Source organism: Daucus carota, chromosome 7 (assembly GCF_001625215.2).
Source record: "Daucus carota subsp. sativus chromosome 7, DH1 v3.0, whole genome shotgun sequence".
NCBI lineage: Eukaryota > Viridiplantae > Streptophyta > Magnoliopsida > Apiales > Apiaceae > Daucus > Daucus carota.
Genome location: NC_030387.2, coordinates 427,667 through 454,740, shown reverse-complemented (window position 1 = coordinate 454,740; position 27,074 = coordinate 427,667). Strand labels below are relative to the sequence as shown.

Below are 27,074 nucleotides of genomic sequence, written 5' to 3'. Positions count from 1 at the left end.
AGGGAAAACGAGGAAGAAGGAAAAATCAACAAGGCTTTCATGCTCATTCTCTCAGCAGTTGTGACAACATTAATCAATCCATAAAATGGAGTTTTAAGTCACAAAAACTTACAAATTGTAATCAAGGTTCCTAGAAGACTTAACACTATTGTCGAGGAAGAAGAGAGGTAATAGCCGACCTATTGCATGATGAAAACTTCGAATCATTTAACAAGTGATCCGTGTCCTGGAACGTTCTCTCCATGAAGAAACCAGGTTTCTTGGGACGAGGTAGTTGCATCTTACTACTCAACATCAGTAACACCTCGGACATAAATGGCCTATCATTTGGATCTTCTTGAACACACAGTAATCCAATCTGTATAACTCGAAACAATTCCATCTGGTTACTGGAGTCCAATAACACCTCATCAATGAGTCCCAAAAGCTTGTCTTCATTATAACTCCTCCATGCCTAAAAGTTAATTGTTTGTTCTGTCAATAGTAGCTAAACTTAAAGAATAAAAGCTTTATAATAAAAAAAAGGCTCTCTTACATGTCCAAGTAGATTTAAGCTTTGATCAGCATGATCGAATAATCTATTTTTCTTTCCGCTCACTATCTCCATGAGTATAACACCAAAGCTATATACATCGGATTTAACAGAGAACTGTCCATCGCTTGCATACTCAGGGGACATGTAACCACTGCACAATTTCAAGGTAGCCAACAGGAAAAAAAATTGTTAGCCAAGAAAAACAAAATAGTAGAAATTATACGTTTCAGAGTCATAAAACTTCTTACTATGTCCCGACAATCCTTGATGTATATCCTTCAGTTTGACTTCCTCTAAAACATCTGGCCATGCCAAAGTCTGAAATCTTTGGATTCATCTCATGATCAAGTAAAATATTACTCGCTTTAAGATCCCTATGAATAATTCTGAGCTTTGAATCTTGATGAAGATAGAGAAGTCCTCGGGCAATGCCATTTATTATGTTGGATCGTTGAAACCAATCCATTGAGTTTCTTACTTCATTATCTATTATTTTGCCAAGTAAATCAGCTGCTTATTAAATTGAAGCCAATTGCCATAGATCTAACTCTTAACATATAAATAACATTTGAGATCAGAACGCACCGAAAATGAATGAATCTAAACTTTTATTAGCCATATATTCGTATATCAGAATTCGTTCTCCTTTCTCCGTGCAGCAACCAAGAAGTGTCACAAGATTTCTGTGCTGAAGTTTTCCGATACAAGAAACTTCATTTATAAACTCATCCTGTCCCTGACCAGAATGCTTTGAAAGCCTTTTCACAGCTATCTCTTGTCCATCATTCCATATGCCCTGTAATTACTTGATGAATATTCTGATTGCAATGATTCCAAAATTCGCACCTTTCTTTGTAATTTTTCTTTGTAATCAGTTGTATATATGTGTAATCAATCACCTTGTACACAGGTCCAAAGCCGCCCTCCCCAAGCTTGTTTTTCCGGGAGAAGTTATCTGTGGCATTTACAATTCTTTTGAAGTCCACTGAAGGCAACTCCCTATCTTCACTCTCAAGTTCCGTCAAGGCAACACTTTCTGGACTTAGCTTCATGTTTTCTGCAAAGTTCAGAGTAAAATTCATTCAGTCTTGCAGTTACTTCAATCATATCTTGATTTTTTTTATATTTCAGAGTAAAAAGTTACTATTGCCATACATAATGTACCTTTTATGTTCTGCTTTCTCTTCCATAACAATAACATATACAAGGATGTTAGAGAAATTACTGCGGGAATCAAAATGATCCACATAAGCCGCTTAACTCTGGATCTTAGACTCTTCACTGCCACAGAAGAAACAAAAGATTTGAGGGTTCAGTTTAACACTTCACATATAGTGAACAATTGAGATTTCAAGTGTGTGAAGTAAAGTTACCTAATTCAGATGATGCCATCTTTACGTATATATCTTCCCCCTCTTCAGTGTAACCTTTCGAATCACTTAGCTCATTAAACCATAAAAGGCATCCACTTCCACCACTTCTAATATCTGCGTTGGTATAAGCTATACAAGAGCAGTTCTTAAGACACAGCCTCTGACATTGTTCAAGGGTGATTCGCAAGTCATACCATGAATACCTTGTGTCTGGCAACTTAACACGCGTATATTTCAAGAAACCTGCTTTAGTTCCACAATCTAGTTTTTTTTTACGAACACATCCACCAGACCAATCTCCTTCTTTCCACTTCTCGGGGAATTTGGGAATAAAACCAGTCAGACATTCGCATCTTGGTGAGTTGGAAACTTTACACAGACCATTAGCACCACACAACTTATATTGCTCACAGTTAGAGAGGCTGAAGGTAACATATACTAACCAAATTTGTTTTTGATAGTTCCAATGGAGAAACTTTATTTCTCCATTTGGAGTCAAGTGAAACCGTACATCAGCAGAAGTTCCTCTGACAGAATCCAACTTATAATAAATTTCTTTCTCATTGAAAACAAAATTTTCCGTGTACAATCCACTTTGATTACTCTTGGGAGTGCCACTGAACTGCCAACCATTCCATGGTCCAGTCCGCGACCATTTGGCAGAATCTTTTAACCGAAAGAACTGTGGAAAACCATGAGGATCAAGCCGGTCAGTAAAACTCCCTGTGGAAGGGTCATTAGCACTTTTCCACGACGTGAGGTACCTCTCTAGGCCGGTGACCAAGTCTATTCCCATCTTCATGCCAGGCAGCAAATTATCCGCAGGATAATCAAAACTCTGCCAGACAAAATCTTCTGTGTTGTTCATATGATGATCATCATCCCTTACAACCAAATTCCCCGAACCTAATAAACGTGCCACAGGATTCTTCATTAATATTGAAGTTTTTGCTGACCATATAATTTCATTACCCATTTGCAATGAAAGTCCTTTTTCACTTACCCTCAGGATGCCTGATGCATTCATAACAGGAGCATCTCGATTCGCGACCCATATAACCGTCCCATTAGATATTTTCTTGTACCAGATACCCAGATAGCGTTTAGTAGAGCCGCTGGGGCTAAAAAAACCGAATTCAAACTCCTCACCGGCTGATGTGATGGTTTCGCCATCTCGAATGATCTGATGTGCCATGGACTTCATCAAGTTAGATGATAAAATGGAGCATAACAACAGAATGACGGTGCTTATATCCATTGCACTGCTCAGAGATTACACAAAATCAGTTTTCAGAACCCTATCTAAGTATAAATTGTATGAAAAAATGGAAAAATTTTGAGGTCCTCAAGTGTTGGAGGCCTACAAGAAATTGCATATTTTCCTGGTTGACTAGACCAATAATTGTGTGGGAATGCAACCAACAACATATCAATTCTTTTACATAAAAAATATTTACAATTTTCCACAACAAGTAAAATCAGGAAGAAGAAAATGAGGTGTGCACTGATGAAGCAGAATCAAGTTCTTTAAAAAGCTGGATTGAGGGTAGCTTTCTTTGGGTGGGAGATAAGAATTAAATATAAGATCATCTTCAGGGGTATTTGGACATGGCAATTTGTGTGTGTTGTGTATTTTCGTGTAGCTGATGTCCAAACACAAAAACGATACAAAATAAATTCGTGTACCTGAAATCTTAACACACGAATAGGGTTAATTATCAAATTGGTCACTGAAGTGGGCTTAATATATCAAGTTGGTCACTGAACTCAAAACGGTATCAAGATGGTCACTAAAGTCCCCATAAATATCGAACAAGTACCTTGAAATATGAGTTCAAGTAGTAAAAATATTATTTATAAAATTTTACACATTATTTTTAAATGTTACCACAACCAACTAAAAGTTTATGACTTCTAGTATTTAAAATAATATATTTATATTTTTATCAAGTTTATTTATATTTATATTTTATTATATAGTTATTTTTTTTATTAATTAAAAATAAATAATAAATAAACTTGATAAAATCTAAATATATTATCATAAATATTAGAAGGCATAACCTTTTACTTGGTTTTCGTAACATTCAAAAATAATGTGTAAAATTTTATAAATAATATTTTTACTGCTTGAACTTATATTTCCAGATGCTTGTTTGATATTTATGGCCACTTCAGTGACCATCTTGATACCGTTTTGAGTACAGTGACCAACTTGATATATTAAGCCCACCTCAGTGACCAACTTGATAATTAACCCCACACGAATATGACACGGAAGAAAAACGAAACAACACGATACGATACAAAGTACACGAATTTTTTGTGTACATGAACTTCAAATACTAACACCACACAAAAAAATTAAACGACACGACACGACCTGAAGTACACAAAAATTTTGTGTGCTTGAAAGTACACGACACGAAAAATACACGAAAACACGAAACGAAAAAAATAAAATATTAAATTATATTTTAATATTTCAAAAATTGATATTTAAATAAATTTTATATATTACTTGATATTATATCTATGTCATTTATAAAAACTGTTAATAAAATTAAATTTTATGTACTACTTGATATTATATCTATGTTATTTATAAAAACCGTTATTAAAATTATATTATATATATTACTTCATATTAAATTTATGTTATTATATCTATATTATTATTAAAATTACTATATATTATTAATTATCTATCATTATATTTAATAAATTATATCACGTACTTTGTGTAGTACCATGTATCTATTGGGTAACCCAAAATCGACATGAAATTAGGATTGTGTACTTTCGTGTTCGTGTCATTTCGTGTTCGTGTACTTTTGTATCCTGTATTAAAAATGTAAACACGAAATTTTCGTGTGTAGTACTGTACGGAATTGCTGGGTCTAAGTAGTGGGTGTAAATGAGTCAAACTGTTAGTGAGCTACTCGAGCTTGACTCGTAAAATATTCGAATTTGATTCGGTAATAATCGAGCCAAGATCGAGCTCGAGCTATTTGAATGTTTTACTGAGCCGAGCTTGAGCTAGAAATTACTCAGCTCGTAAAGTTCATGAGCCTTATCGAGCCTTTGTTATATCTTAAAATTTAATCGAATCGAACAGAGTCGAACCGATCATATTTCAAGTTTTTGTCAATATTTGGTGACTCGATTCGAGCTTTCGAGCCGAACTCGCGCCTATCAAACTGTTTACGAACTGATCTGTGAACTTATTAAAAACTCGATCAAACTCGAGCTCCAGCTCGTGCCCCGAACTTTTTAGTCGAGTTCGAACCGAGCCTGGCGGTACTCGACTCGGCTTGGCTCGATTACACGTCTAAGTAGCATAGTGAGATTCCCCGAATATATATAAAACAATTCAGGACAACTCAAACAATAATCCCTATTTGTATTCATTATTATTATCATAGTGTTAAATTTAAAATTTATAGCAAAAAGATAACATAACAAATGTGTGAAAGAGTGTGTAAAAGGTGAAAATTGACTAATTAAATATTAAAACCAAATGAGGAAGTTGGTCATTATTTATTTACGATGAATGAAAAATGGATCTAACATCTAGGGAAGGACCAGTACTCGGTTGAAGTGCATTCTTGTAGCATATTTAGGACATCGTATAACTAATCCGTTGAAGATGCTCTAAATGAACTCCATTATTTCCGTTTAATATACTTGTCTTTTAATTGTCTCTGTGTGTGTGGCACTACTGTTTTGGCTTGTAACATGCAACGGATTCCAGAGTGCTGCCAAGTATAAAGGATTATTCTTATGACAGTAGTGATTAAAAAACATAACCAAATCTTAGAGAAATACAGAACTATTCCTCACCAGAAATTTTATAGTAACGAGCTACACATATGGCATCACCAAATGCCAGTATCCTCTGATCGTAGGTCCTGGTCCTGGCCTGTGTTTATCCGAAAGTGGTCGCCATTGACAATACTCTGAAGAATATCCAAAAAAAAAATACCTTCCATTTAAATTACTCCTGGGAGAGCCAGTGAACTGCTGAGCATTTTATATATGGTCCAGTTTGCGAGCCGCGAGCATATGTCAACAAGGAATAGCAGTAACCTTTTCTTACATCAATCATCATTCAGTTACATGAAAAATCATAATAATTACAATGTAAATTATCTTAATCCAACCAAAAATTACAATCATTCCTAATTAAACCATAATAAATTAGATAAACAGACAAACTTATTCAATGTTTGTCACCAGATAATAATATTAAAAAGTTACCAAGGTTCCTAAATGATTCAGACTATTGCCGAGGTATGACACAGCTCATAGTTAAGTCGTTGCCTAGTGAAAACTCGGGCTTCTCCAATAAGGGATCTCTGTCTTGCAAAATTCTGTCCATGAAGAAACCAGGTTTCTTAGGATGATGCAGTTTCATGTTACTGCTCAACATCGAAACCACTTGGGACATAAGTGGCCTGTCTGTCGGGTCTTCTTGAACACACAATAGTCCAATTTGGATAAATCGAAACACTTCAATCTGGTTACTGGACTCCAAGATGACCTCATCGATAAATCCTAAGAGTCTGTCTTCGTTGTAACTCTTCCAAGCCTAAAAATAAGTTTTTGAATCTTTAGTAGGGCTAAACCAATGGCATAAAAGAGTTAAGATAAATTCATGTTGACTTACATGACCAAGTAGATTTAAGCTGTGATCAGAATGACTGAATAATCTGTTTTTCTTTCCACTTACTATCTCTATGAGTAGAACACCAAAGCTGTATACATCAGATTTGATGGAGAACTGCCCATCTATAGCATACTCAGGGGACATGTAACCACTGCACGAGACCAAATGAAATAACTATTAGGGATAATAATACGAGATTCAACTTCTAACGCAAAGCTCTATTCCAATCCGCTAACTACCAAACACTTATATTAGCGGATTCTAGTGGTCAAACCTCTAAACCACTCCAAACCTCTAATTTTGCCCCAAACCTCTAACTTCCAAACAGGGCCAATAATTTTATAAACATACAATTATTATCCATATATTTTTCGGATCACCCAAGTCCACGTGCTATCATTGTAATGGGCTGATACCTAACAATAACATCAATTCTTAGACGTAAACATGAGGAGGTAAAGTGTTGCAGAGTCGTAGAACATCTTACTAGGTACCAACAATTCGCGATGTATATGCTTCTATTTGACTTTCTTTAAAACATCTCGCCATACCAAAGTCTGAAATCTTTGGGTTCATGTCATGGTCAAGTAAGATATTACTAGCTTTGAGATCTCTGTGAATTATTCTCAGCTTTGAATCTTGATGAAGATATAGAAGTCCCCTTGCAATGCCAATTATGATTTTGTATCTTTCCGGCCAGTCCATCGAGTTTCTTATTTCGTCATCTATTTGTTTGTCATCAATTAAAACAGAGTTGACATGAGTAAATTAGAATTACTTGGCATAAATATATCTTTTTTATTCAGAAATAAATAAAATCAGACCAGGACGAACCAAAAATGAACGAATCCAAACTTTTGTTAGCCATATATTCGTATATCAAAATTCGTTCCCCTTTCTCCGTGCAGCAACCAAGAAGTGACACTAGATTTCTATGCTGAAGCTTTGCAATACAAGATACTTCATTTATGAACTCGTCTAGTCCCTGACTAGAATTCTTTGATAGCCTTTTCACAGCTATCTCATATCCATCGTTTAACGTGCCCTGAAAATACTCACTGAATGTTATCAATAACATTTTGAGTCCTATTAATTTTACGTATGGTGAAACAATGTCTGAGATATAGGTGAATGCTATCAATCAACATTTTTCACCCCTAGTTATTTGGCATATGTTGTATTCAAGTAAATTCACCTTGTAGACAGGTCCAAACCCGCCCTCTCCAAGCTTGTTGTCCTGGGAGAAGTTGTTTGTGGCTTTCACAAGTGTTTTGAAGTCCACTGATGGCAACTCCCAATCCTCACTATCAATTTTCTTTAGCGCAACACCTTCTGGATTGAATTTCAAGTTTCCTGCAAAATTATAAGTAAAGTTAACGATATAATGCAGTCATAAGAATTCAAATTCTCAAACTGTATGAAGGGAGGGTCTGCATATCCTGGCTCTCTGTAACCTTCACTTGTTCAAACTATATTGCCTTTTCGTTAGATTATAATAATTGTTTCAATTATATATACCTTCTCCCTTTGCCTTTCTCTTCCTTAATACGAGCAGGCATGAAAGAGCGAGTGCTACTACTATTAGAACTACGAGGACAATCAATAAAATTCGTAGATGCCTTTTTGCTCTGGACTTCGAACCATCCACTGCATTGCCACAAATGAAGATCTAAGAGAATAGTTCTACAATAGTTTAGTTTGTATATTTCATGTTAATATATATGAGGAGGTTTAGCCATAAGATGCTCATGTTCTTACATAACAAAGAAGTTTAATTGTGGAAAAGTCATGTTACCTAACTCAGATGCTGGCATTCTTACATAGATATCCTGTCCGTCAGCTGTGTTGCTTACCATATCAGTTAGATCATTGAACCACAAGATGCATCCACTTCCACCATTTCTAATATCCGCGTTTGCATAAGCTGTACAATTACAGTTATTCAGACACCACCTTTTACATTCTTCAAGATTAATTTTCATGTCATACCATGACTGTCCTGTGTCTGGCAACTTCATACCCGAATATTTCAAAAAACCAGCTTCCATAGTGCAGTTTAGTCCCATCTCACGAACACATCCACCAGACCAATCTACTGCTTTCCACTTGTCCGGAAATTTGGGAACGAATCCACTCAAACATTCACATCTTGGGGAGCTGTTAATGTGACAAATACCATAAGCACCACACAATCCATAAACATCACAGTCACTGATCATATCAGTAACAAAAACCATCCAAACTTTATTTTGATAATTCCAAACAAGATGCTTTACGTCTCCATTTGGAGTCAAAGTGAGTTTTATATCAGCAGAAGTCCTATTGATGGGATGCAGCCTAAAACAAATCTCCTTATCATTGAAAACAAATTCCTCTGTATACATTCCATTTGGATTGGTCTTGGTTGAACCACTGAACTGGCGACCATTCCATGGTCCGAACCTCACCCACTTGACAGAACCTTTGTACCTGAAGAACTGCGGAAAACCATTAATATCAAGTCCCCCACTGAAAATTCCTGTGGAAGGATCATCAACACTTTTCCATGATGTGTAGTAACTGTTAAGGCCGGTTACTAAATCTATTCCAATCTTCATGCCTGGCAGGAAAGTATCTCCCGGATAATCAAAACTCTGCCAAATAATTTTTTCTGCCTTCTCCAAATTATGATCTTCATCCCATACAACCAAATTCCCAGAATCTAATAGCTTTACCACAGGATTCTTTAAAAATACAGACGTATTCGTCGACCATATTATCCCATCATCCGTGTGCAAAGTAATTCCTTTTTGATTGACCCTTACAACACCTGCAAAATTACTAATAGGAGTATCCCTGTTGGCAACCCATACAACCGTCCCGTTGGATATTTTTTTGAACCAGATACCCAGATATCGATTCGTAGACCTGCCAGGGCTAAAAAAACCAAGCTGGAATTCTCCACCGGCTGATGTGATGGTCTCACCATCCCTGATAGACTGATTTGCTCTAATGCTGTCTATTGCTATGGAGTTTATCAGGGTTGATGACAAAGTGGAGCACAACAACAGAATTAGGCTAGTAACATCCATTTTTTTCCCCAGCCTCATTGCACACTGTATCTACTTTTGGCAGAGACTAATATTAGTTGACTGAGCTAAGCAGAATTAATGGTTCCTAACATAATATAAACATGATGTCAAGCCTTAGACTGAAATCAAGTAGGTAGTTTCTCCTGTAATTGTCCTGATTAAAAAAAATCAAACAAGTTTTCTGCCACACATAATCCTATTATTTTGAAGCTGAAAAGTCCATGGATTGACTTTATAAGTAATATTAATATAAATATGTCATAGCAATTTCATAGCAAATAGTCTGGCTTGAGTATTGGATTGGATTAAAATTAAAACTACATTGTTTAGCAGAATTTTAAAAAAAAAATAGTAGTTATCAATATTCTCAAGAATTACACTATTGTCGAGCTAGGACAGAGCTAAGAGTTAGCTCATTGCCTGATGAAAATTTAGGTTTCCTCAATAATTTATCTGTGTCCTGCAATCTTCTTTCCAGGAAGAAACCAGGTTTCTTAGGATGCTGCAGAATCATATTACTGCTCAACATCAGAACCACTTGGGACATAACTGGCCTGTCTACTGGATCTTCTTGAACACACAGCAGTCCAATTTGGATAACTCGAAACACTTCCATCTGGTCACTCGAGTCCAAGATCACCTCGTCGATTATATCTAGAAGCATGTCCTCGTTGTAACTCTTCCATGCCTAAAATATATCCTTGATCTGTTAGTAGTAGCCAGATAAATAGCATAAAAGGATCAAGATAAATTCTTGTTTACTTACATGCCCGACTAGATTTAAGTTGTGATGAGGATGACTGAATAATCTGTTTTTCTTTCCGCTCACCATCTCTATGAGTAAAACACCAAAGCTGTATACATCGGATTTGACAGAAATTTGTCCGTCAATAGCATATTCAGGGGACATATAACCACTGCACGAGATCAAAGGTAGAGATATCACTAATTAGTCATGAACAAAAAGGAGGTGATGTGTTGCAGACTAGTAGAGCATCTTACTAAGTGCCAACAATTCTTGATGTATTTGCTTCCATTTGACCTCCTTTAAAACATCTTGCCATGCCAAAGTCTGAAATCTTTGGATTCATTTCGTGATCAAGTAAAATGTTACTGGCCTTTAGATCTCTATGAATAATTCTTAGCTTTGAATCTTGATGAAGATACAGAAGTCCCCTCGCAATGCCAATTATTATGTTGTATCGTTCTGGCCAATTGATCGATTTTCTTATTTCTTCATCTAGTTTGTTGTCATGTAAAACATAGGCGACTTTATTTAGAGATATTCATGATAAATTCAAAATAAATTTGCAATAATATCTATAATAGTTTGAAGAAATAATTCAGATTAAGACTAACCGAAAATGAACGAATCTAAACTTTTATTGGCCATATATTCGTAGATCAAAATTCTTTCTCCTTTCTCAGTGCAGCAACCAAGAAGCGTCACAAGATTTCTGTGCTGAAGCTTTGCAATACAAGAAATTTCAGTAATGAACTCATCTAGTCCTTGACCAGAATTCTTTGAAAGCCTTTTCACGGCTATCTCCTGTCCATCAATTAAGATGCCCTGAAATTGCTCCAAAAATATTATACATGATCATCAATATTTTGCATCCTAGTAATTTTCTGATTATGTTTTTGTTTTATAAAATTGTTCAACTTAAATGCTCCTGTTGTGTACAAGTATAATAACCTTGTAGACAGGTCCATAGCCGCCCTCTCCAAGCTTGTTGTCCTGGGAGAAGTTATCTGTGGCTTTTACAATTCTTTTAAAGTCCACTTGTGGCAACTCCCACTCTTCGCTCTCAATATTTTTCAAGGCAACGCCTTCTGAACTGAATTTCAAGTTCTCTGCAAGGTTTGAAGCAGAATTAACACTACAACGAACAGGGATATGTATTTTGATGAATATGCTCTGCATATTACAGTACAGTTTACCTTCTTCCCTCTGCTTTCTCTTCCTTACTATATATAAGGATATTAGAACAAGTACTGTGGCACTTAATATGATCACTATAAGCCTTTTTGGTATGGATCTCCGGTTATTCACTGCATTCAAACAAATGAAAACAAAGGATTTGAGGTTAAATTTCTAAAATCCACATATATAATTATTGATTGAGAACTTTAGTATGAGGAAAAGTAATTTTACCTAATTCAGATTCTGGCATCTTGACATATATATCTTGTCCATATTCTGTGTATCCTTTAATATCAGTTAGATCATCAAACCATAAAATGCATCCACTTCCACCACTTCTAACATCTGCGTTCGCATAAGCTGTACAAGAGCAGTTCTTTAGACAAAGCCTGCGACATTCTTCAAGATTTATTCTCATGTCATATAGCGAGTGCTGTGTATCTGGCAACTTTACACCAGAATATTTTATAAAGTCTGCTTCAGTTTCACAGTCTAGTCTTGTTTTACGAACACATCCACTAGACCAATCGACTGCCTTCCACTTCTCTGGATATTTGGGAATAAATCCCTTCATACATTCACATCTGGGGGAGCTGTTAATGTTACAAATACCATAAGCCCCACAAAGTCCATAAAGATCACAGTCAGTGACTGTCAAGGTAATATATGCCTTCCAGATTTGATTTTCATAATTCCATACAAGAAGCTTGATTTCTCCATTTGGTGTCAATTTGAACCTTATAACAGCAGAAGTATTATTGACAAGATCAAACTCATAATAAATTTGCTTCTTATTGAAAACAAATCTGTCTTTATATATGCCATTTGGATTACTCTTCGGATACCCACTGTACTGGTTACCAACCCATGGTCCAGTCCTAAACCATTTTGCTGAACCTTTCGATATGAAATACTGTGGAAAACCATTAGGATTAATACGGTTACTAAAACTTCCCCTGGATGGATCATCAACACTTTTCCATGATGTAACGTAACTCTCTAAGCCCGTTACCAAGTTTAGTCCAACCTTCATGGTAGGAAGCATAGTATCTACCGCATGATCAAAACTCTGCCAAATAAAATTTTCTGCATTGTTGATATCATTATCATCCTCCCTTACAACCAAATTCCCAGAATCCAATAGTCTTGCAACAGGATTCTTCAGCGATATGGTGATATTCGATGACCATATGATCCTGTCATCTGTCTGCAAAATAATTCCCTTGTCATTGACCATTAAAACACCTGCAGAATTACTAATAGGAGTATCCCTGTTAGCAACCCATACAACAGTCCCGTTGGATATACTCTTGTACCAGATACCCAGATATCGATTCGTAGAACTACCAGGGCTGAAAAATCCTAGCTCAAAATCCCCACCGGCTGATATGATGGTCTCACCATCTCTAATGGTTTGATTCACTCTAATGGTGTCTACTGCTACAGAGTACATGAAGGTTGTTAATAAAGTGGAGCAGAAGAGCAAAATGATGCTAGTAACATCCATTGTATTGCTCAGGCCTGAGTTGCTGCACAATGTATGTACATAGACTAGTAGTTGTTATGCAATGCTTTACTTGCAGAGGGTCAGCAGAAGATGAACATAATGTCAAATCAATAGACTGAAATTGTTTACGGTGTTTCTTCTGTCATTTTCATCAAGGAAATCCTAGCATTGATAAGAATTTGTATATAATCAAAGTGCATGAAGTATAAGATTTTGACTTGAATTTTGAAAAGTCTATGAAAATGTTCTTTAAAATCTAGAAATGTCTTCTTTAAAATTCAGCATGTATTATATTTAAATTTTAAAAAAATCGGGCCATTCTATATGGACTATAATTTTTCTTCTAGATTCGGTAAGTTTTAAAAAAAACTTATTTTTAACATAATTTTGTGATTGTGAAATCAGTTGCATTTACTTAATTATGACCCTCCTTCAGGAACATATCTCAAATCTCTCTCGCCTCACAGGATCAAATAATCTGAAAGATTGAATATAGTAATTAGAAAGCACTGGAGGACTAGAATCAGCTTATTAAAAGATATCTCAGGCTGCAAGGACTGTAATATCAGTCACATTTACTTAATTGTGAACCTCGTTCAGGAACGTATCTCAAATCTGTCTCGCCTCAAAGCATCAAATAATCTGATAATAATGAATTTACGGGAAAGCTGACTACATCGTCAATAAACTCAGTACTGTTAACATTTTTGGCGGAAAACAACCAATTTGGTGAAAAGTTACCTCAAGATAATTTCTTCAGCCTTACTGAGTACAATGTTTCCAAGAATAATCTAATTAGTGTCCCAACTTTTAAAAGTTTAGTGTAATAATTTGCGATATTCATTTCATTATATGGTCATTTGGTAGTATTGAACATCTTCTCTGTAGACTACATGTATTTTAAATATAAGATGATTTTTCAGATCTTGCAAAAAAATTATGAAGAGAAGTATACAATCATATCCAGAGGTGTTCACTTTAATCTCAGAAATTATTAATCCTGGTTTAAAGCTTTATTTCACCTTTTAGTTTCATAATCTCATGCCTCTTGTTCTATGTTAACACAAAAATAAATAATGGAGTAGTTATCAAGGTTCCCATTAATAGACTCAAACTATTGTCGAGGCAGGATAGAGCTGAGAGTTAACTCAATGACTAATGAAAATTTGGGCTTCCTCCATAAATGATCTGCGTCCTGCAATCTTCTTTCCAAGAAGAAACCGGGTTTCTTAGGATGTTGCAGTATCATATTACTGCTCAACATCAGTAACACTTGGGACATAACTGGCCTGTCTACTGGATCTTCTTGAACACACAGTAGTCCAATTTGGATAACTCGAAACACTTCCATCTGGTCACTGGAGCTTAAGATCAGCTCGTCGATTATGAGCCTGTTTGTTTAAACTAAAAGTTGGGGCTTAAAGCTGTTTCTGATCGAAACACTTCCATCCGGTCGAGCTTTGTGTGATTTGGATGCATATTTAAATGCCTTTGTATATTTTCTGATCAATCTTGCGCAATTATTAGTTGATGCCTTTGTCTTCATTCACAACAACAAACAAGACTATTTACAACTGATGACATACAATGGATTTTCTGCGCGCCTCAACTTACGAAGGAAATTTGGAAACCATCGTCGTAAGATGTTACGACAAAAACCCAATCCGTTGTAAGTACAATCTTTTAATAATTAAATATGATGTAATGTGGTCGTGAACTTTCGACGAATGCTCTTGTCCGTCATAAGTTACTTGTTTAAATATTTAATTAATTAAAAATAATCAAAAAAATGATAGATCTAAGAACGATGTCGTTTTAACAATGGAACTTACGACAAATTTTCAGTATTTCATTATAAATTCACCAAACATATTTTAATATCACCTGTCACATTTAAATTATTAGTTAAGAAATAATATAGTTAAATTAACTTAAGCCGAATACAAAGATTGGATGTGCGAAAAAATTTTAGATCTATTTTAAATGCCATAAAATAGTAGGAACACAACATATACAGCAGGTTCATGTCATATATAACTTTAAACATTCGACGGACACATATGTCTTAAGTTTGGATTCTTCTTATACTTCTTGTGGAAGTTTATAATAAACTACCAACCAAAAGTTCCGTAGCAAGACAAAAATTGTTCAAAACAAAAATATGAAACTGGGGGCCGCAATATACATATGAACGTCTTAAGCTTGTTGGTTCTATCCTGACACTTTTTTTGTGTCGGTTGGTTTTATGCGGTCAGTTTTTTGTCTTGTTTTTTTTAGTATTACGATGCATGCAAAATATTGGGATGTTATTTCGAACTTACTACTCGAGCAAAAATGATGGAATATTTTTGTCGTAATTTGGGAACTAACTTAAGACGGATTTCGGTCGTAAGTAGGCCAGTTTGTTGTAGTCAAGCCCGGTCCAGAGGGAGGGCGAGCAGGGCGACCGCCCAGGGCCCATACTTTTTAGAGGGCCCAAATTTCAACCATTTATAGTATATATTAAGGTTTATAATAGGTTTTGTCCAACTACTCACGAGTTTGTGTGTTATTCTGTACTATATTGTTTCTCAGAACATCATCGGCTAATCCAATTCTCAAGATTCAAAAATTGAAAGGCTAGTATGCAGGTTTCTTACATTGATTTTATTAGGAGGAGTATAATTTATCTATTAACATATTTAGTTAAATCTGAATTCCCTTTTATAAGAATTTTTGTAGGAGGGCCCAAAATTTTATTTTCGCCCCTAGGCCCTCATATGGTATGGAACGGCCCTGGTTGTAGTGATTCTTGAAGCTGGAAACTGGGATTCGGTGAAGTTCATCCTAGTTCAGTAAGACTACCACCATGCATATCTTCTCGACACCCATAATGTTTTTGCAAAACAATAACGGAAGACACGAGAAAAGCAAAAGGAAGCCGAGAAGGAACTGAAGGTTCATGCTGTGAGTTTGATACAATGATATAGAGAACTCGGAGCAGCTGTTTACCACGACTCAAATGTAATGATAGATCTGGTCTAATATCATATTATTATAGTAATGTATGTGTTCCATGTTTATTTCTTTTCAAGTTGCTTCAAGATCTTTCAGGATGATTTCAATACTCGGACAGATAGACTAGCTAGATGTTATTGCAGTGAATTGAAGTCTTAATGTGTATTCTAGAAAGCATTGACTTGGATATGCAGGCTGTTTAATTGGAAGAGCTAATACATGCAGAAAAATATACATCTTGCTCGTGTCCTTTAATTTAGTGCCCATATTAATTATAAATTAATGTTAAAAATAAATCAGATGAAGTGTTAATAACTTTTACCTGCATCTGTGTAAAACATGCATCTGCTGATCTGCCGAAATTAACTTTATATGAAATATGTTCTAGTTGACAATTTATGTAGATGGTGTCATATTTTCTTTGTAAGAATTAAAATGGCAAACACGAGTTTTCGTATATAACTTTGAACCCAAGCTAGTCAATTCTTTCTAGAATTTGATTTGAAGATTAATTTAACGTGCACAGCACCTTGCATGTAAACTCCAATTATCTTGCAAGATCCTGATACTCAGCTACGGGCACTATAAAGACCTGCCTTGAGGTCTCTAATATCATCATCTGCATCTCACAGCAAAAACCTTGAGTTCTTCACAACTTTCTTTTTCTTTGCTCATATATTCAGCTATCATTCTCCTAGAAAATCATGGGTCTCCAGAAGCACGAGCAAGAAATTACCTCCTCTCTATCAGCAGAGAAAATATTCAATGGCTTGATCGTTGATGTTGATACCATTTTCCCCAAGGCCGCTCCCGGAGCCTACAAAAATGTCGAAATCAAAGGTGATGGTGGAGTCGGAACCATCAAACACATCACTCTTCCTGATGGTTAGTTTCTTCTTTATATATCAACTACTAATTGGTTATCAGTACGTAGGTTCATATAAAATGTATATTAAAAAATCTCATTTAATTAGTTTTATGCACTTATATGAATATTCAGGCAGCCCGATCACAACAATGACCCTTAGAACTGATGCCCTGGACAAGGAGGCATGCACCGTCGAATACAGCATCATCGATGGAGACGTTCTGTTGGGATTCATTGACAAAGTTGAAACTCATCTTGTCGTTGTGCAAAATGCTGACGGAGGAAGCACCACCAAGACGACGACCATATTCCACACCAAAGGTGATGCTGTCGTCCCGGAAGAGAACATTAAGTATTCCGAGGAGCAGAACATATCAGTATTCAAGGCTGTTGAGGCCTATCTCATTGCAAATTAATCACGTCTATGTGTGTGAGTGTGAGTTTGTGATTTCTATAAGTCTATGGTGTATGTTAATTGTGTGACAAGTACTTTTATGTTGCTGGACAAGTGATTGTATGATCCAGTACTTCTGTTTGTTTGCCGAATCCAATAAAATGAGACTCGAATAAAATGTGAGTCAGCTTTAACATGTGCATGTGTATAATAAGCTTAAATCTCATTATTGTTTTAAAGCATAAAAAGATATAATAAGCGAACAAATTAATATCACAGTGGTTAAAATTATACATGTATGGATAATATGTCACTGTAAGCAATGTAAGAAAAATTCTCATATATATACTGCTGATGGGTTCAGCTTCAGGAACATATCTCAAATCTCTCTCGCCTCACAGCATCAAATAATCTGATAAAGGTTGAGACATCATATAACAATGAATTTACGGGAAAACTGACTAAATCGTCAAAAGGCTCAGTACTGTTAACATTTTTGGCGGAAAACAACCAATTTGGTGAAAAGTTACCTCAAGATAGTTTCTTCAGCCTTACTGAGTACAATGTTTCACACAATAATCTTAGTGTCCCAATTTTTTAAAGTTTAGTGTAATAATTTGCGATCTTCATTTCTTTATATGGACATCTGGTAGTAATGACCATCTTCTCTCTGTAGACTACATGTATTTTAATTACAAGATGATTTTTCAGATCTACCAAAAAAATTATGAAGAAAGGTATAAAATTTTATCCAGAGGTCTTCACCTGAATCTCAGAAATTACCAATCCAGGTTTAAAGCAGAAGGCTGAAAGTTTTTTTAATTGAAACTATTCAGTTTGTTGAGTTTGAGGTTTTTTTTCAATTTCAACCTTTCAGTTTCAAAATCTCATGCCTCTTGTTCTATGTCAACACAAAAACAAATAATGGAGTAGTTATCAAGGTTCCCAATAGACTCACACTATTGTCGAGGCAGGATCGAGCTAACCGAGGGTTAACTCATTGCACTGATGAAAATTTGGGCTTCGTCCATAAATGATCCGCGTCCAGCAATCTTCTTTCCAAGAAGAAACCGGGTTTCTTAGGATGTTGCAGTATCATATTACTGCTCAACATCAGTAACACTTAGGACATAACTGACCTGTCTACTGGATCTTCTTGAACACACAGTAGTCTTATTTGGATAACTCGAAACACTTCCATCTGGTCACTGGAGCTTAAGATCAGCTCGTCGATTATGAGCCTGTTTGTTTTAACTAAAAGCAGGGGCTTAAAGCTGTTTCTGATCGAAACACTTCCATCTGGTCGAGCTTTTGTGTGATTTGGATGCATGTTTAAATGCCTTTGTATATTTTTTGATCAATCTTGCGCAATTATTAGTTGATGCCTTTGTCTACATTCACAACAATAAACAAGGCTATTTACAACCGATAACTTACAATGGAATTTCTGAGCGCCTCAACTTATGATGGAAACTTGGAATCCGTCGTAAGATGTTACGACGAAACCCTATCCTTCGTAAGTACAGTTTCCAATTATTAAATATGACGTAATGTGGTCGTAAACTTGTGACGGATGGTTCCGTCTGTCATAAGTTACTTATTCAAATATTTTTCTAATTAAAAATAATCAAAAAAGTGACAGATCTGAGAACGATGTCGTTTTAGCAATGGAACTTACGATGAATTTTCGGTATTCTGTCGTAAATTCACCAACCATTTTTAATGTCACCGGTCACATTTAAATTATGAGTTAAGAAATAATATATTTCAACTAACTTATGACGGAAAGAGGGATTCGGTGTGCGAAAAAGTTTTGGATCTATTTTAAATGCCATAAAATGGTAGGAACACAACAAATGCAGCAGGTTCATGTCATATATAACTTTAAACTTTCGATAGACACATATGTCATAAGTTTCGGTTTCCCTTGTACTTCTCATTCTTCATAATAATTCCGTCCTAAGATAACTACCGACCAGGCGACCACAAAGTTCCGTCGCATGCTCAAAGCAAAAATATTAACAGGGGCCCGCAATATACATATGTTGGAAGTTCCCGTCATCAATTTTCTATCTTACGACGAACTATGTGTTGTAATCTTAGCTATTATTATACTGAAGTTGTGGGCTCACCAGGTCAAACTTGTGAGGCGTTATTGTACTTAGACGCATGCCAAAAACTGTGACGTTTTTTTGAACTTACTACTTGAGCAAAAATGACGGAATATTTTTGTTGTAATTTGGGAACTTAAGACCGATGTAAGCCTTAAATTCCTTCGTAAATAGGTCAGTTTGTTGTAGTGATTCTTGAAGTTGGAAACTGGGATTAGGCAAAGTTAATCCTAGTTCAGTAAGACTACCAATCTACCATGCACTTGCATATCTTCTGGACACCCATAATTATTCTGCAAAACAATAACTGAAGATATGAGAAAATTAAGCAAAAGGAAGCCGAGAAGGAACTGAAGGTTTATGCTGTGAGATTGATACAATGATATTAGAGAACTCGGAGCAGCTGTTTAAAGTGCCACGACTCAGATGTAATGATAGATCTGGTCTAATATCATATTATTATAGTAATATATGTGTTCCATGTTTATTTCTTTTTATGTTGATTTAAGATCTTCCAGGATGATTTCAATACTCCGACAGATAGACTAGCTAGATGTTCCAGTGAATTGAAGTTTTTAATGTTATTCTAGAAAGCATTGACTTGGATATACAGGCTGGTTGGAAGAGTTAATACATGCAGAAAATATACTAATTAACAAAATTAAACACATCATGCCCATATTTCATTGATAAATTATGTTAAAAATAAATCAGATGAAGTGTTAATAACTTTTACCTGCATCTGTCTGTGTAAAATAAGCTTATATGGAAAAGGAAGAATATGCATCTGCTGATCTGCGGATATTAAATTTGTATGAATTATACGTTGTAGTTGACAATTTATGTTGATGCTGTCATATTTTCTTTGTAAGAATTAAATTACAAACACGAGTTTTCATATATATAACTTTGAACTCAAGCTAGTCAATTCTTTCTAGAATTTGGTTTAAAGATTTAACGTGCACAGCACCTTGCATGTAAATTCCAATTATCTTGCAAGATCTTATATTTATTTAAAAGTTGTAAATCAAAACTGCATTAACATCCTGATATTCAGCTACAGGCACTATAAAGAGCTGCCTTGAGGTCTCTAATATCATCATCTACATCTCACAACACTAATCAGCTTGATCTGTTCTTCACAACTTTCTTCTTCTTTGCTCATATATTCAACTTTCATTCTCCTAAAAAATCATGGGTCTCCAGAAGCACGAACAAGAAATTACCTCCTCTCTATCAGCAGAGAAAATATTCTATGGCTTGATCGTCGATGTTGATACCATTTTCCCCAAGGCTGCTCCCGGGGCTTACAAAAATGTCGAAATCAAAGGTGATGGTGGAGTCGGAACCATCAAACACATCACTCTTCCTGATGGTTAGTTTCTTCTATATATATCAACTACTTGGTTATCAGTACGTAGGTTCATATAAAATGTATATTAATAAATCTCATTAAATTAGTTTTATGTACTTGTATGAATATTCAGGTGGCCCGATCACCACAATGACCCTTAGAACTGATGCCCTGGACAAGGAGGCATGCACCGTCGAATACAGCATCATCGATGGAGACGTTCTGTTGGGTCTCATTGACAAAGTTGAAACTCATCTTGTCGTTGTGCCAGATGCTGACGGAGGAAGCACCACCAAGACTACGACCATATTCCACACCAAAGGTGATGCTGTGGTCCCAGAAGAGAACATTAAGTATTCCGAGGAGCAGAACATATCAGTATTCAAGGCTGTTGAGGCCTATCTCATTGCAAATTAATCACGTCTATGTGTGTGAGTGTGAGTGTGTGATTTCTATGACTTTCTGGTGTATGTTAATTGTGTGACAAGTACTTTTATGTTGCTGGGCGAGTGATGCTTAAGATCCAGTACTTCTGTGTTTGTTTGCTGAATGGAATAAAAAGTGACTCAACTATGCATGACATGTGCATGTGTATAATTATAAGCATAAATCTCGTTATTGTTTTAAAGCATAAAAAGATATAATAAGCGAACAAATTAATATCACAGTGGTTAAATTTATACATGTATGGATAATATGTCACTGTAATAAGCAATGTAACAAAAATTCTCATATAGTGCTGATGGGTTCAGCTTCAGGGTTTATGTTTTGAGCAGTGCTAGGTGCACATAATTGTGTACAGAAAATTTGTACATAATGATGTGGCAAATGATGTGGTGGATTTTAATTGGGGTGGTTGGTGTAAATGCAGGGGGGCCATCTAATTAAAATCTGCCACATGTCATTATGTACATGTTTTTGTACACAATTATGTGCACCAAGCATTTTCCTTATGTTTTATAACGTTAACCATCTAAATAAACGAGGCACTATTTTCAAATTTGTAGCAACAGATATGAGTTGAACCCTGACTGTATCTTCAATAGTTACAGGTAAAGAGTGCCATATTTAGGGGCCGTTCGGGTAAGCTTAAAAAAAGTGCTTATTGCTTCAAGTAAAAGAGTGAACTGGAAGTGAGAAGTAAATTAAGACTTATAAGTCATTAAACTGTTTGGGAAAGAAGTAGAAACCCTGGAAAAAAAAACAGCATTTTCAACTTCTTATAAGTACTTCTGACTTTTTACACAAATGGGTCAAGAAAAGTAGAAGCCGGTTTCTTATCGAAAAAAGCCAGAAGTACTCGTGGGCAAACAGGCACTTAGTACTGGTCACACTAATGACTAAACTAGGAAAATTAAAGAATAATGCTCAAGAATTACCCAATATTTCATGTTGAAAACAGATGGCTATCCATATATGCTGGTTCATCATCACTTGCTTGTTTGGTTCGAACCATCAGGACAGCTCAATTTCTTAATCTCTTAACTCATCAAGGTTGCACGTGGAAAGACTATTGTCGAGGCAGAATAGAGGTGATTGTCAAATTGTTGCCTGATGAACTAAAGTTGATCAATAAATGATCTCTGTCATGAAATTTTCTCTCCGTGAAGAAACCAGGTTTCTTGGGATGAGGCAGTTTCATCTTACTGCTCAACATCAGAACCACCTGGGACATAACTGGCCTGTCTATCGGATCCTCCTGAACGCAAAGGAGTCCAATTTGGATAACACGAAACACTTCTTTCTGGTTAGTTGACTCCAGGATCGCCTTATTGATTAGCCCTATAAGCTTACCTTCATTATAACTCTTCCATGCCTAGAAGTTAATTATTTATTTGTAATTAGTAGGTAAACCAATAGCAGAAAAGGATTTTAGTTAAGTGTGCTTACTTACATGCCCGAGTAGGTTGAAGCTGTGATCAGGATGACTGAATAATCTGTTTTTCTGTCCACTCACTATTTCTATGAGTAAAACACCAAAGCTATATACATCAGATTTGATAGAGAACTGTCCGTCAATAGCATACTCAGGGGGCATGTAACCGCTGTAAGGAATCAAAGGAGAAATTGGACATATTAATCCTCAACAAAAGGAGACAATAACTTGCAGGATTATAGAATCTCTTACTATGTCCCAACAATTCTTGATGTATTTGCTCCAGTTTGACTTCCTTTAAAACATCTCGCCATGCCAAAGTCTGAAATCTTTGGATTCATCTCATGGTCAAGTAAAATATTACTAGCTTTGAGGTCTCTATGAATGATTCTCAGCTTTGAATCTTGATGAAGATATAGAAGCCCCCTAGCAATGCCAATGATTATGTTGTATCGTTCTGGCCAGTCCACTGATTTTCCTATTTCTTCATCTATCAATTGTCAACAAGTAATTATAGTTGTCTTCACATGGAGATATACGTGAAATATCCTCAGTATATTATAATAAATTAGCATAAAGTTCATCCCTAATATCTCAACAAAATTTTAAGAACAGGACATACCAAAAATGAAAGCATCTAAACTCTTATTAGCCATATATTCATATATCAATATTCTTTCTCCTTTTTCTGTGCAGCAACCAAGAAGTGTCACAAGATTTCTGTGCTGAAGTTTTGCAATACAAGAAACTTCATTTATGAACTCATCTAGTCCTTGATCAGAGTTCTTCGAAAGCCTTTTGACTGCTATCTCTTGTCCGTTCTTCAGCAGGCCCTGAAAGTTGTGACCGATTATGATATTGATATGGTTAGACAGTCTTATGTTATAATGAATTATTTACAGATAATGAACATGGTCATGTACAAATTTAACTTACCTTGTAGACGGGTCCAAAACCTCCCTCTCCAAGCTTCTTATCTGGGGAGAAGTTATCTGTGGCATTTGCAATTATTTGAAAGTCCACTAAAGGCAACTCCAAATCTTCACTCTCAATATTGTTCAAGGCAACACCTTCTGAACTGGATTTCAATTTTTCTGCAAGGTTTGAAGTAAAATTAACCACAACTCAGCACAGAGGTAATTAGTATTCATGTTCTTGTAACGTATTCCTGTCAAAAATTCCACATTTACTAATCAGGTTGAATTAGTTTTGGCTTTAGGCGTACCGTTTCCATGAATAATTTACCTTCTCCCTTCTGTTTTCTCTTTCTAAACAAATATAGGGATATCACTAGAGCAATTGCGAAGGGAAATAGAATGATCCATATATGCCTCTTAGCTTCGAGTCCCTGACTATCTACTGCATGGCCAAAAATGAAAACCAAGGCTTGAGGTTGTACTTTAATTCTTCAAATTCGATGAAAAAATTAACTTTAGTTTGTAGAGTAGTGCCATACCTAATTCAGATTTTGGCATTCTGACATATAAATCTTGTCCTTCTGCGTAGCCTAAAACATCAATTAAATCATCAAACCATAGAATGCATCCACGCTTAATATCTGCATTCGCATAAGCTGTACACGAACAGTTTTTCAGACACAGCCTGTAACATTCTTCCAGACTAATTCTCATATCATACCATGAGTGTCGTGTATCTGGCAACTTCACACCAGAATATTTTATAAACCCTGCTTCAGTCTCACAGTCTAGTTTTTTCTCGCGAACACATCCACTAGACCAATCTACTGCCTTCCACTTCTCTGGGAATTTAGGAACGAATCCTCTCATACATTCACATCTCGGTGAGCTGTTAATGTTACAGATACCATAAGCACCACAAAATCCATAACGATCACAGTCAGTGATGGTCAAGGTGACATATACCTTCCAAATTTGATTTTGATAATTCCACACAAGAAGCTTAATTTCTCCATTGGGAGATAACATGAACCTTATCACAGCAGAAGTTCTATTGACGAGATCAAACTGGTAATAAATTTCCTTCTCATTGAAAACAAACTTGTCTAAATATATACCATTTGGATTACCCTTTGGATACCCACTGAACTGGCCACCAATCCATGGTCCACTCCTGGACCATTTTACAGAACCTTTCAACAGAAAATACTGCGGAAAACCATTAGGATCAAGTCGTTTACTGAACCTCCCCGTGGATGGATCATCAACACTTTTCCATGCTGTAAAGTAGGTGTCTAGGCCAGTCACCAAGTTTATTCCATATTTCATGCCAGGGAGCAATGTATCTACAGGATGATCGAAACTCTGCCAAATAAAATCCCCTGCATTTTTCATACCATGATCACCATCCCTTACAACCAAATTCCCTGAATCTAATAGTCTTGCAACAGGATTCTTCACCGATATGTTAATATTCGATGACCATATGATCCTGTCATCTGTCTGCAAAATAATTCCCTTGTCATTGACCCTTAAAACACCTGCAGAATTACTAATAGGAGTATCCCTGTTAGCAACCCATACAACAGTCCCCTTGGATATTCTCTTGTACCAGATACCCAGATATCGATTCGTAGAACTACCAGGGCTGAAAAATCCCAGCTCAAATTCTCCCCCGCTTGAAACGATGGTTTCGCCGTCCTTAATGGTCTGATGGGCTGTTATTGTGTCTTCTGCAACAGGGTTTATCAAGGTGGATGAAAAAGTGAAGCAGAACAACAGAATGATGGCAGATACATCCATTGCTGGTTGTTTAAGTGGTTTAGTGGTAGTTGTTTGAGTGGTCTAAGTGCATATTGTTGAAAAATCAAAAGAGAATTGACATTAAGCTACTGTTTAAGTAGTTGTTTAAACATCACAATCAAACTGATTAGCTGGTAGTGTGGTAAAGATTTCCAATTTATTGAAAAATTTCTAATCAATTTTTTAAAACATATTTTATCGATTTATTAATTGCAATACGATTTAACTAAAAGTCTTCAATTTACCAAAAGATTTTGATAAATCATGATACGGCAAGTAAACTCCTGATTTCAACTATCATACCAGCGGTAGGCAGGGTTGTAAAAAACGAGAATCGGACTCGGTGAAGTCACGTAACAAAGATTAATCAGAGATTAATTATATTGATCGTGATTAATCAGATTGATCGATGATTAATTCGGCTCAGTTTGACGGGTTACGAAACATAGATTAATCGTGATTAATCATCGACTTTTAGAACAGAGACGGTAGGCGAAAATTAGTTCAAATTACTTGGTCCAAAAAATTTAAAAATACTAATCTCCAATTGTAAGGAGACATGAGTGATATCACAGAGGCAACAATGTCACGAGGTATGTTAAAATGATTGTGGCAGCGGGGTGAGGATAGAGATTCAAGATATGGTTGACCGACTCCATTTCTTGCAAGGACTGCAATAATATTTGATATTTGAAGGACTTGGTTTTTAGACCGGGGAATCGGGGATCAAACTTTGACTAATTTTTCTTCTCAAAACAAAATGGACCGGAGACTTGGGGACGTTTGAATTGGGAATTGAAGATAAATAAAATAAGTGTGGGTTCATAACTTGGGTTGAACCGAGTTTGTTTAGACGTAAGGTATGTGTTGTGGATTTTGATCTATAAAGGTAGCGTGCATTAAGTTTAAAATTGCGAAAACTTAATCGCTCCATATTGTAAGTGTGACGGTAGCGTGCATTAAGTTTGCAATATAAATTACTAAACAGTTTCCATAAGAACTTTCTTCAATATGAATATGTATTATATATTGTTTCGATTATTTGGTCTATTCGGTTCAGACCGAAATATTTTTCAAGGATCATTGGATGGTCAGGATTAGGTCTCTGCAGTGTCCAAATTATACAAACTTTCTTCGATATGAATATATATTATATATTGTTTGGATTATTCGGTCTATTCGGTCCAGACCGAAATATATTTTAAGGACCATTGGATGGCCAGGATTAGGTTTCTGCAGTGTCCAAATTATACTGTTTTCATAGAACTTTCTTCGATATGAATATATATTATATATTGTTTAGACTATTCGGTCTATTCAGTCCAGACCGAAATATTTTTTAAGGACCATTGGATGGCCAGGATTAGGTCTCTGCAGTGTCTAAATTATATCTTGTTTGGACTATTCGGTCCAGACCGAAATATTTTTTAAGGATCATTGGATGGTCATTGGGTTTGTCCCGATTGAATCTCTTTCAAAATATTAATGAAATCCATTCTAAATTTTATCTAAAAAATAGGATATTAGTTTAAAAAAAATTTATACCGGTCTATATCATGCCACACAGCATTGACACCGCTCTTGGCAGCTCGACGAGCTGCTCTGGTATTATTTTCATCTTTGACAAGTGGAGGCTCAAAGTGCCCAAAATTTACTCCCACATGATGCACAAGAC

At 35.8% G+C, this 27,074-nt stretch overlaps 5 protein-coding genes across 7 annotated transcripts; 2 read left to right on the top strand and 3 right to left on the bottom strand.

The window, feature by feature from the left end:
• Window positions 1–15: 15 nt before the first annotated feature.
• On the bottom strand, window positions 16–9,710 carry LOC108194361 (uncharacterized). The gene is made up of 14 exons (XM_064081321.1): window positions 8,373–9,710; window positions 8,096–8,224; window positions 7,773–7,930; window positions 7,412–7,622; window positions 7,065–7,302; window positions 6,578–6,728; window positions 6,198–6,499; window positions 1,909–3,182; window positions 1,700–1,816; window positions 1,435–1,592; window positions 1,121–1,331; window positions 784–1,021; window positions 536–686; window positions 16–454 (listed from the first exon to the last, which is right to left on the bottom strand). Exons 1-14 carry the CDS (start codon window positions 9,664–9,666, stop codon window positions 146–148), a joined length of 4,941 nt encoding a protein of 1,646 aa, XP_063937391.1. The 5' UTR covers window positions 9,667–9,710; the 3' UTR covers window positions 16–145.
• A 216-nt stretch (window positions 9,711–9,926) lies between these two features.
• On the bottom strand, window positions 9,927–13,120 carry LOC108194360 (G-type lectin S-receptor-like serine/threonine-protein kinase At4g27290). Its single transcript, XM_017361310.2, has 7 exons — window positions 11,804–13,120; window positions 11,590–11,700; window positions 11,345–11,502; window positions 11,008–11,218; window positions 10,651–10,888; window positions 10,415–10,565; window positions 9,927–10,336 (listed from the first exon to the last, which is right to left on the bottom strand). Exons 1-7 carry the CDS (start codon window positions 13,077–13,079, stop codon window positions 10,028–10,030), a joined length of 2,454 nt encoding a protein of 817 aa, XP_017216799.1. The 5' UTR covers window positions 13,080–13,120; the 3' UTR covers window positions 9,927–10,027.
• A 3,562-nt stretch (window positions 13,121–16,682) lies between these two features.
• LOC108196862 (dau c 1 isoallergen Dau c 1.0301) lies at window positions 16,683–17,534 on the top strand. Its single transcript, XM_017364338.2, has 2 exons — window positions 16,683–16,961; window positions 17,077–17,534. The coding sequence occupies exons 1-2, from the start codon at window positions 16,781–16,783 to the stop codon at window positions 17,358–17,360; spliced, it is 465 nt and encodes a 154-aa protein (XP_017219827.1). The 5' UTR covers window positions 16,683–16,780; the 3' UTR covers window positions 17,361–17,534.
• A 3,075-nt stretch (window positions 17,535–20,609) lies between these two features.
• LOC108196861 (G-type lectin S-receptor-like serine/threonine-protein kinase At4g27290) lies at window positions 20,610–25,487 on the bottom strand. Of its 3 annotated transcripts, none has more exons than XM_017364335.2 (7): window positions 24,136–25,485; window positions 23,925–24,035; window positions 23,616–23,773; window positions 23,302–23,512; window positions 22,932–23,169; window positions 22,698–22,848; window positions 20,610–22,619 (listed from the first exon to the last, which is right to left on the bottom strand). In XM_017364335.2, the coding sequence occupies exons 1-7, from the start codon at window positions 25,397–25,399 to the stop codon at window positions 22,314–22,316; spliced, it is 2,439 nt and encodes an 812-aa protein (XP_017219824.1). In that variant the 5' UTR covers window positions 25,400–25,485; the 3' UTR covers window positions 20,610–22,313. The 3 variants fall into 3 exon arrangements, with proteins under 3 accessions (XP_017219824.1, XP_017219822.1, XP_017219826.1); XM_017364333.2 differs by having other exon boundaries at window positions 23,925–24,038; window positions 24,136–25,482; XM_017364337.2 differs by having other exon boundaries at window positions 22,456–22,619; window positions 22,694–22,848; window positions 23,925–24,038; window positions 24,136–25,487.
• LOC108196863 (dau c 1 isoallergen Dau c 1.0301-like) lies at window positions 20,644–21,385 on the top strand. The gene is made up of 2 exons (XM_017364339.2): window positions 20,644–20,824; window positions 20,937–21,385. Exons 1-2 carry the CDS (start codon window positions 20,644–20,646, stop codon window positions 21,218–21,220), a joined length of 465 nt encoding a protein of 154 aa, XP_017219828.1. The 3' UTR covers window positions 21,221–21,385.
• Window positions 25,488–27,074: the final 1,587 nt, after the last annotated feature.

Coding starts and splice junctions, on each gene's coding strand:
- LOC108196862 (XM_017364338.2), top strand. CDS start 16,781: ATGGGTCTCCAGAAGCACGAGCAAGAAATTACCTCCTCTCTATCAGCA. Junction 16,962..17,076: donor ACACATCACTCTTCCTGATG/GTTAGTTTCTTC, acceptor ATGAATATTCAG/GCAGCCCGATCACAACAATG.
- LOC108194360 (XM_017361310.2), bottom strand. CDS start 13,079: ATGGATGTTACTAGCATCATTTTGCTCTTCTGCTCCACTTTATTAACA. Junction 11,219..11,344: donor GCTATGGACCTGTCTACAAG/GTTATTATACTT, acceptor GAGCAATTTCAG/GGCATCTTAATTGATGGACA. Junction 10,566..10,650: donor TCAAGAATTGTTGGCACTTA/GTAAGATGCTCT, acceptor GATCTCGTGCAG/TGGTTATATGTCCCCTGAAT.
- LOC108196863 (XM_017364339.2), top strand. CDS start 20,644: ATGGGTCTCCAGAAGCACGAACAAGAAATTACCTCCTCTCTATCAGCA. Junction 20,825..20,936: donor ACACATCACTCTTCCTGATG/GTTAGTTTCTTC, acceptor ATGAATATTCAG/GTGGCCCGATCACCACAATG.
- LOC108196861 (XM_017364333.2), bottom strand. CDS start 25,399: ATGGATGTATCTGCCATCATTCTGTTGTTCTGCTTCACTTTTTCATCC. Junction 23,513..23,615: donor GTTTTGGACCCGTCTACAAG/GTAAGTTAAATT, acceptor CACAACTTTCAG/GGCCTGCTGAAGAACGGACA. Junction 22,849..22,931: donor TCAAGAATTGTTGGGACATA/GTAAGAGATTCT, acceptor GATTCCTTACAG/CGGTTACATGCCCCCTGAGT.
- LOC108194361 (XM_064081321.1), bottom strand. CDS start 9,666: ATGAGGCTGGGGAAAAAAATGGATGTTACTAGCCTAATTCTGTTGTTG. Junction 8,225..8,372: donor AATGCCAGCATCTGAGTTAG/GTAACATGACTT, acceptor GTGGCAATGCAG/TGGATGGTTCGAAGTCCAGA. Junction 1,022..1,120: donor TTTAGATTCATTCATTTTCG/GTGCGTTCTGAT, acceptor GCAAAATAATAG/ATAATGAAGTAAGAAACTCA.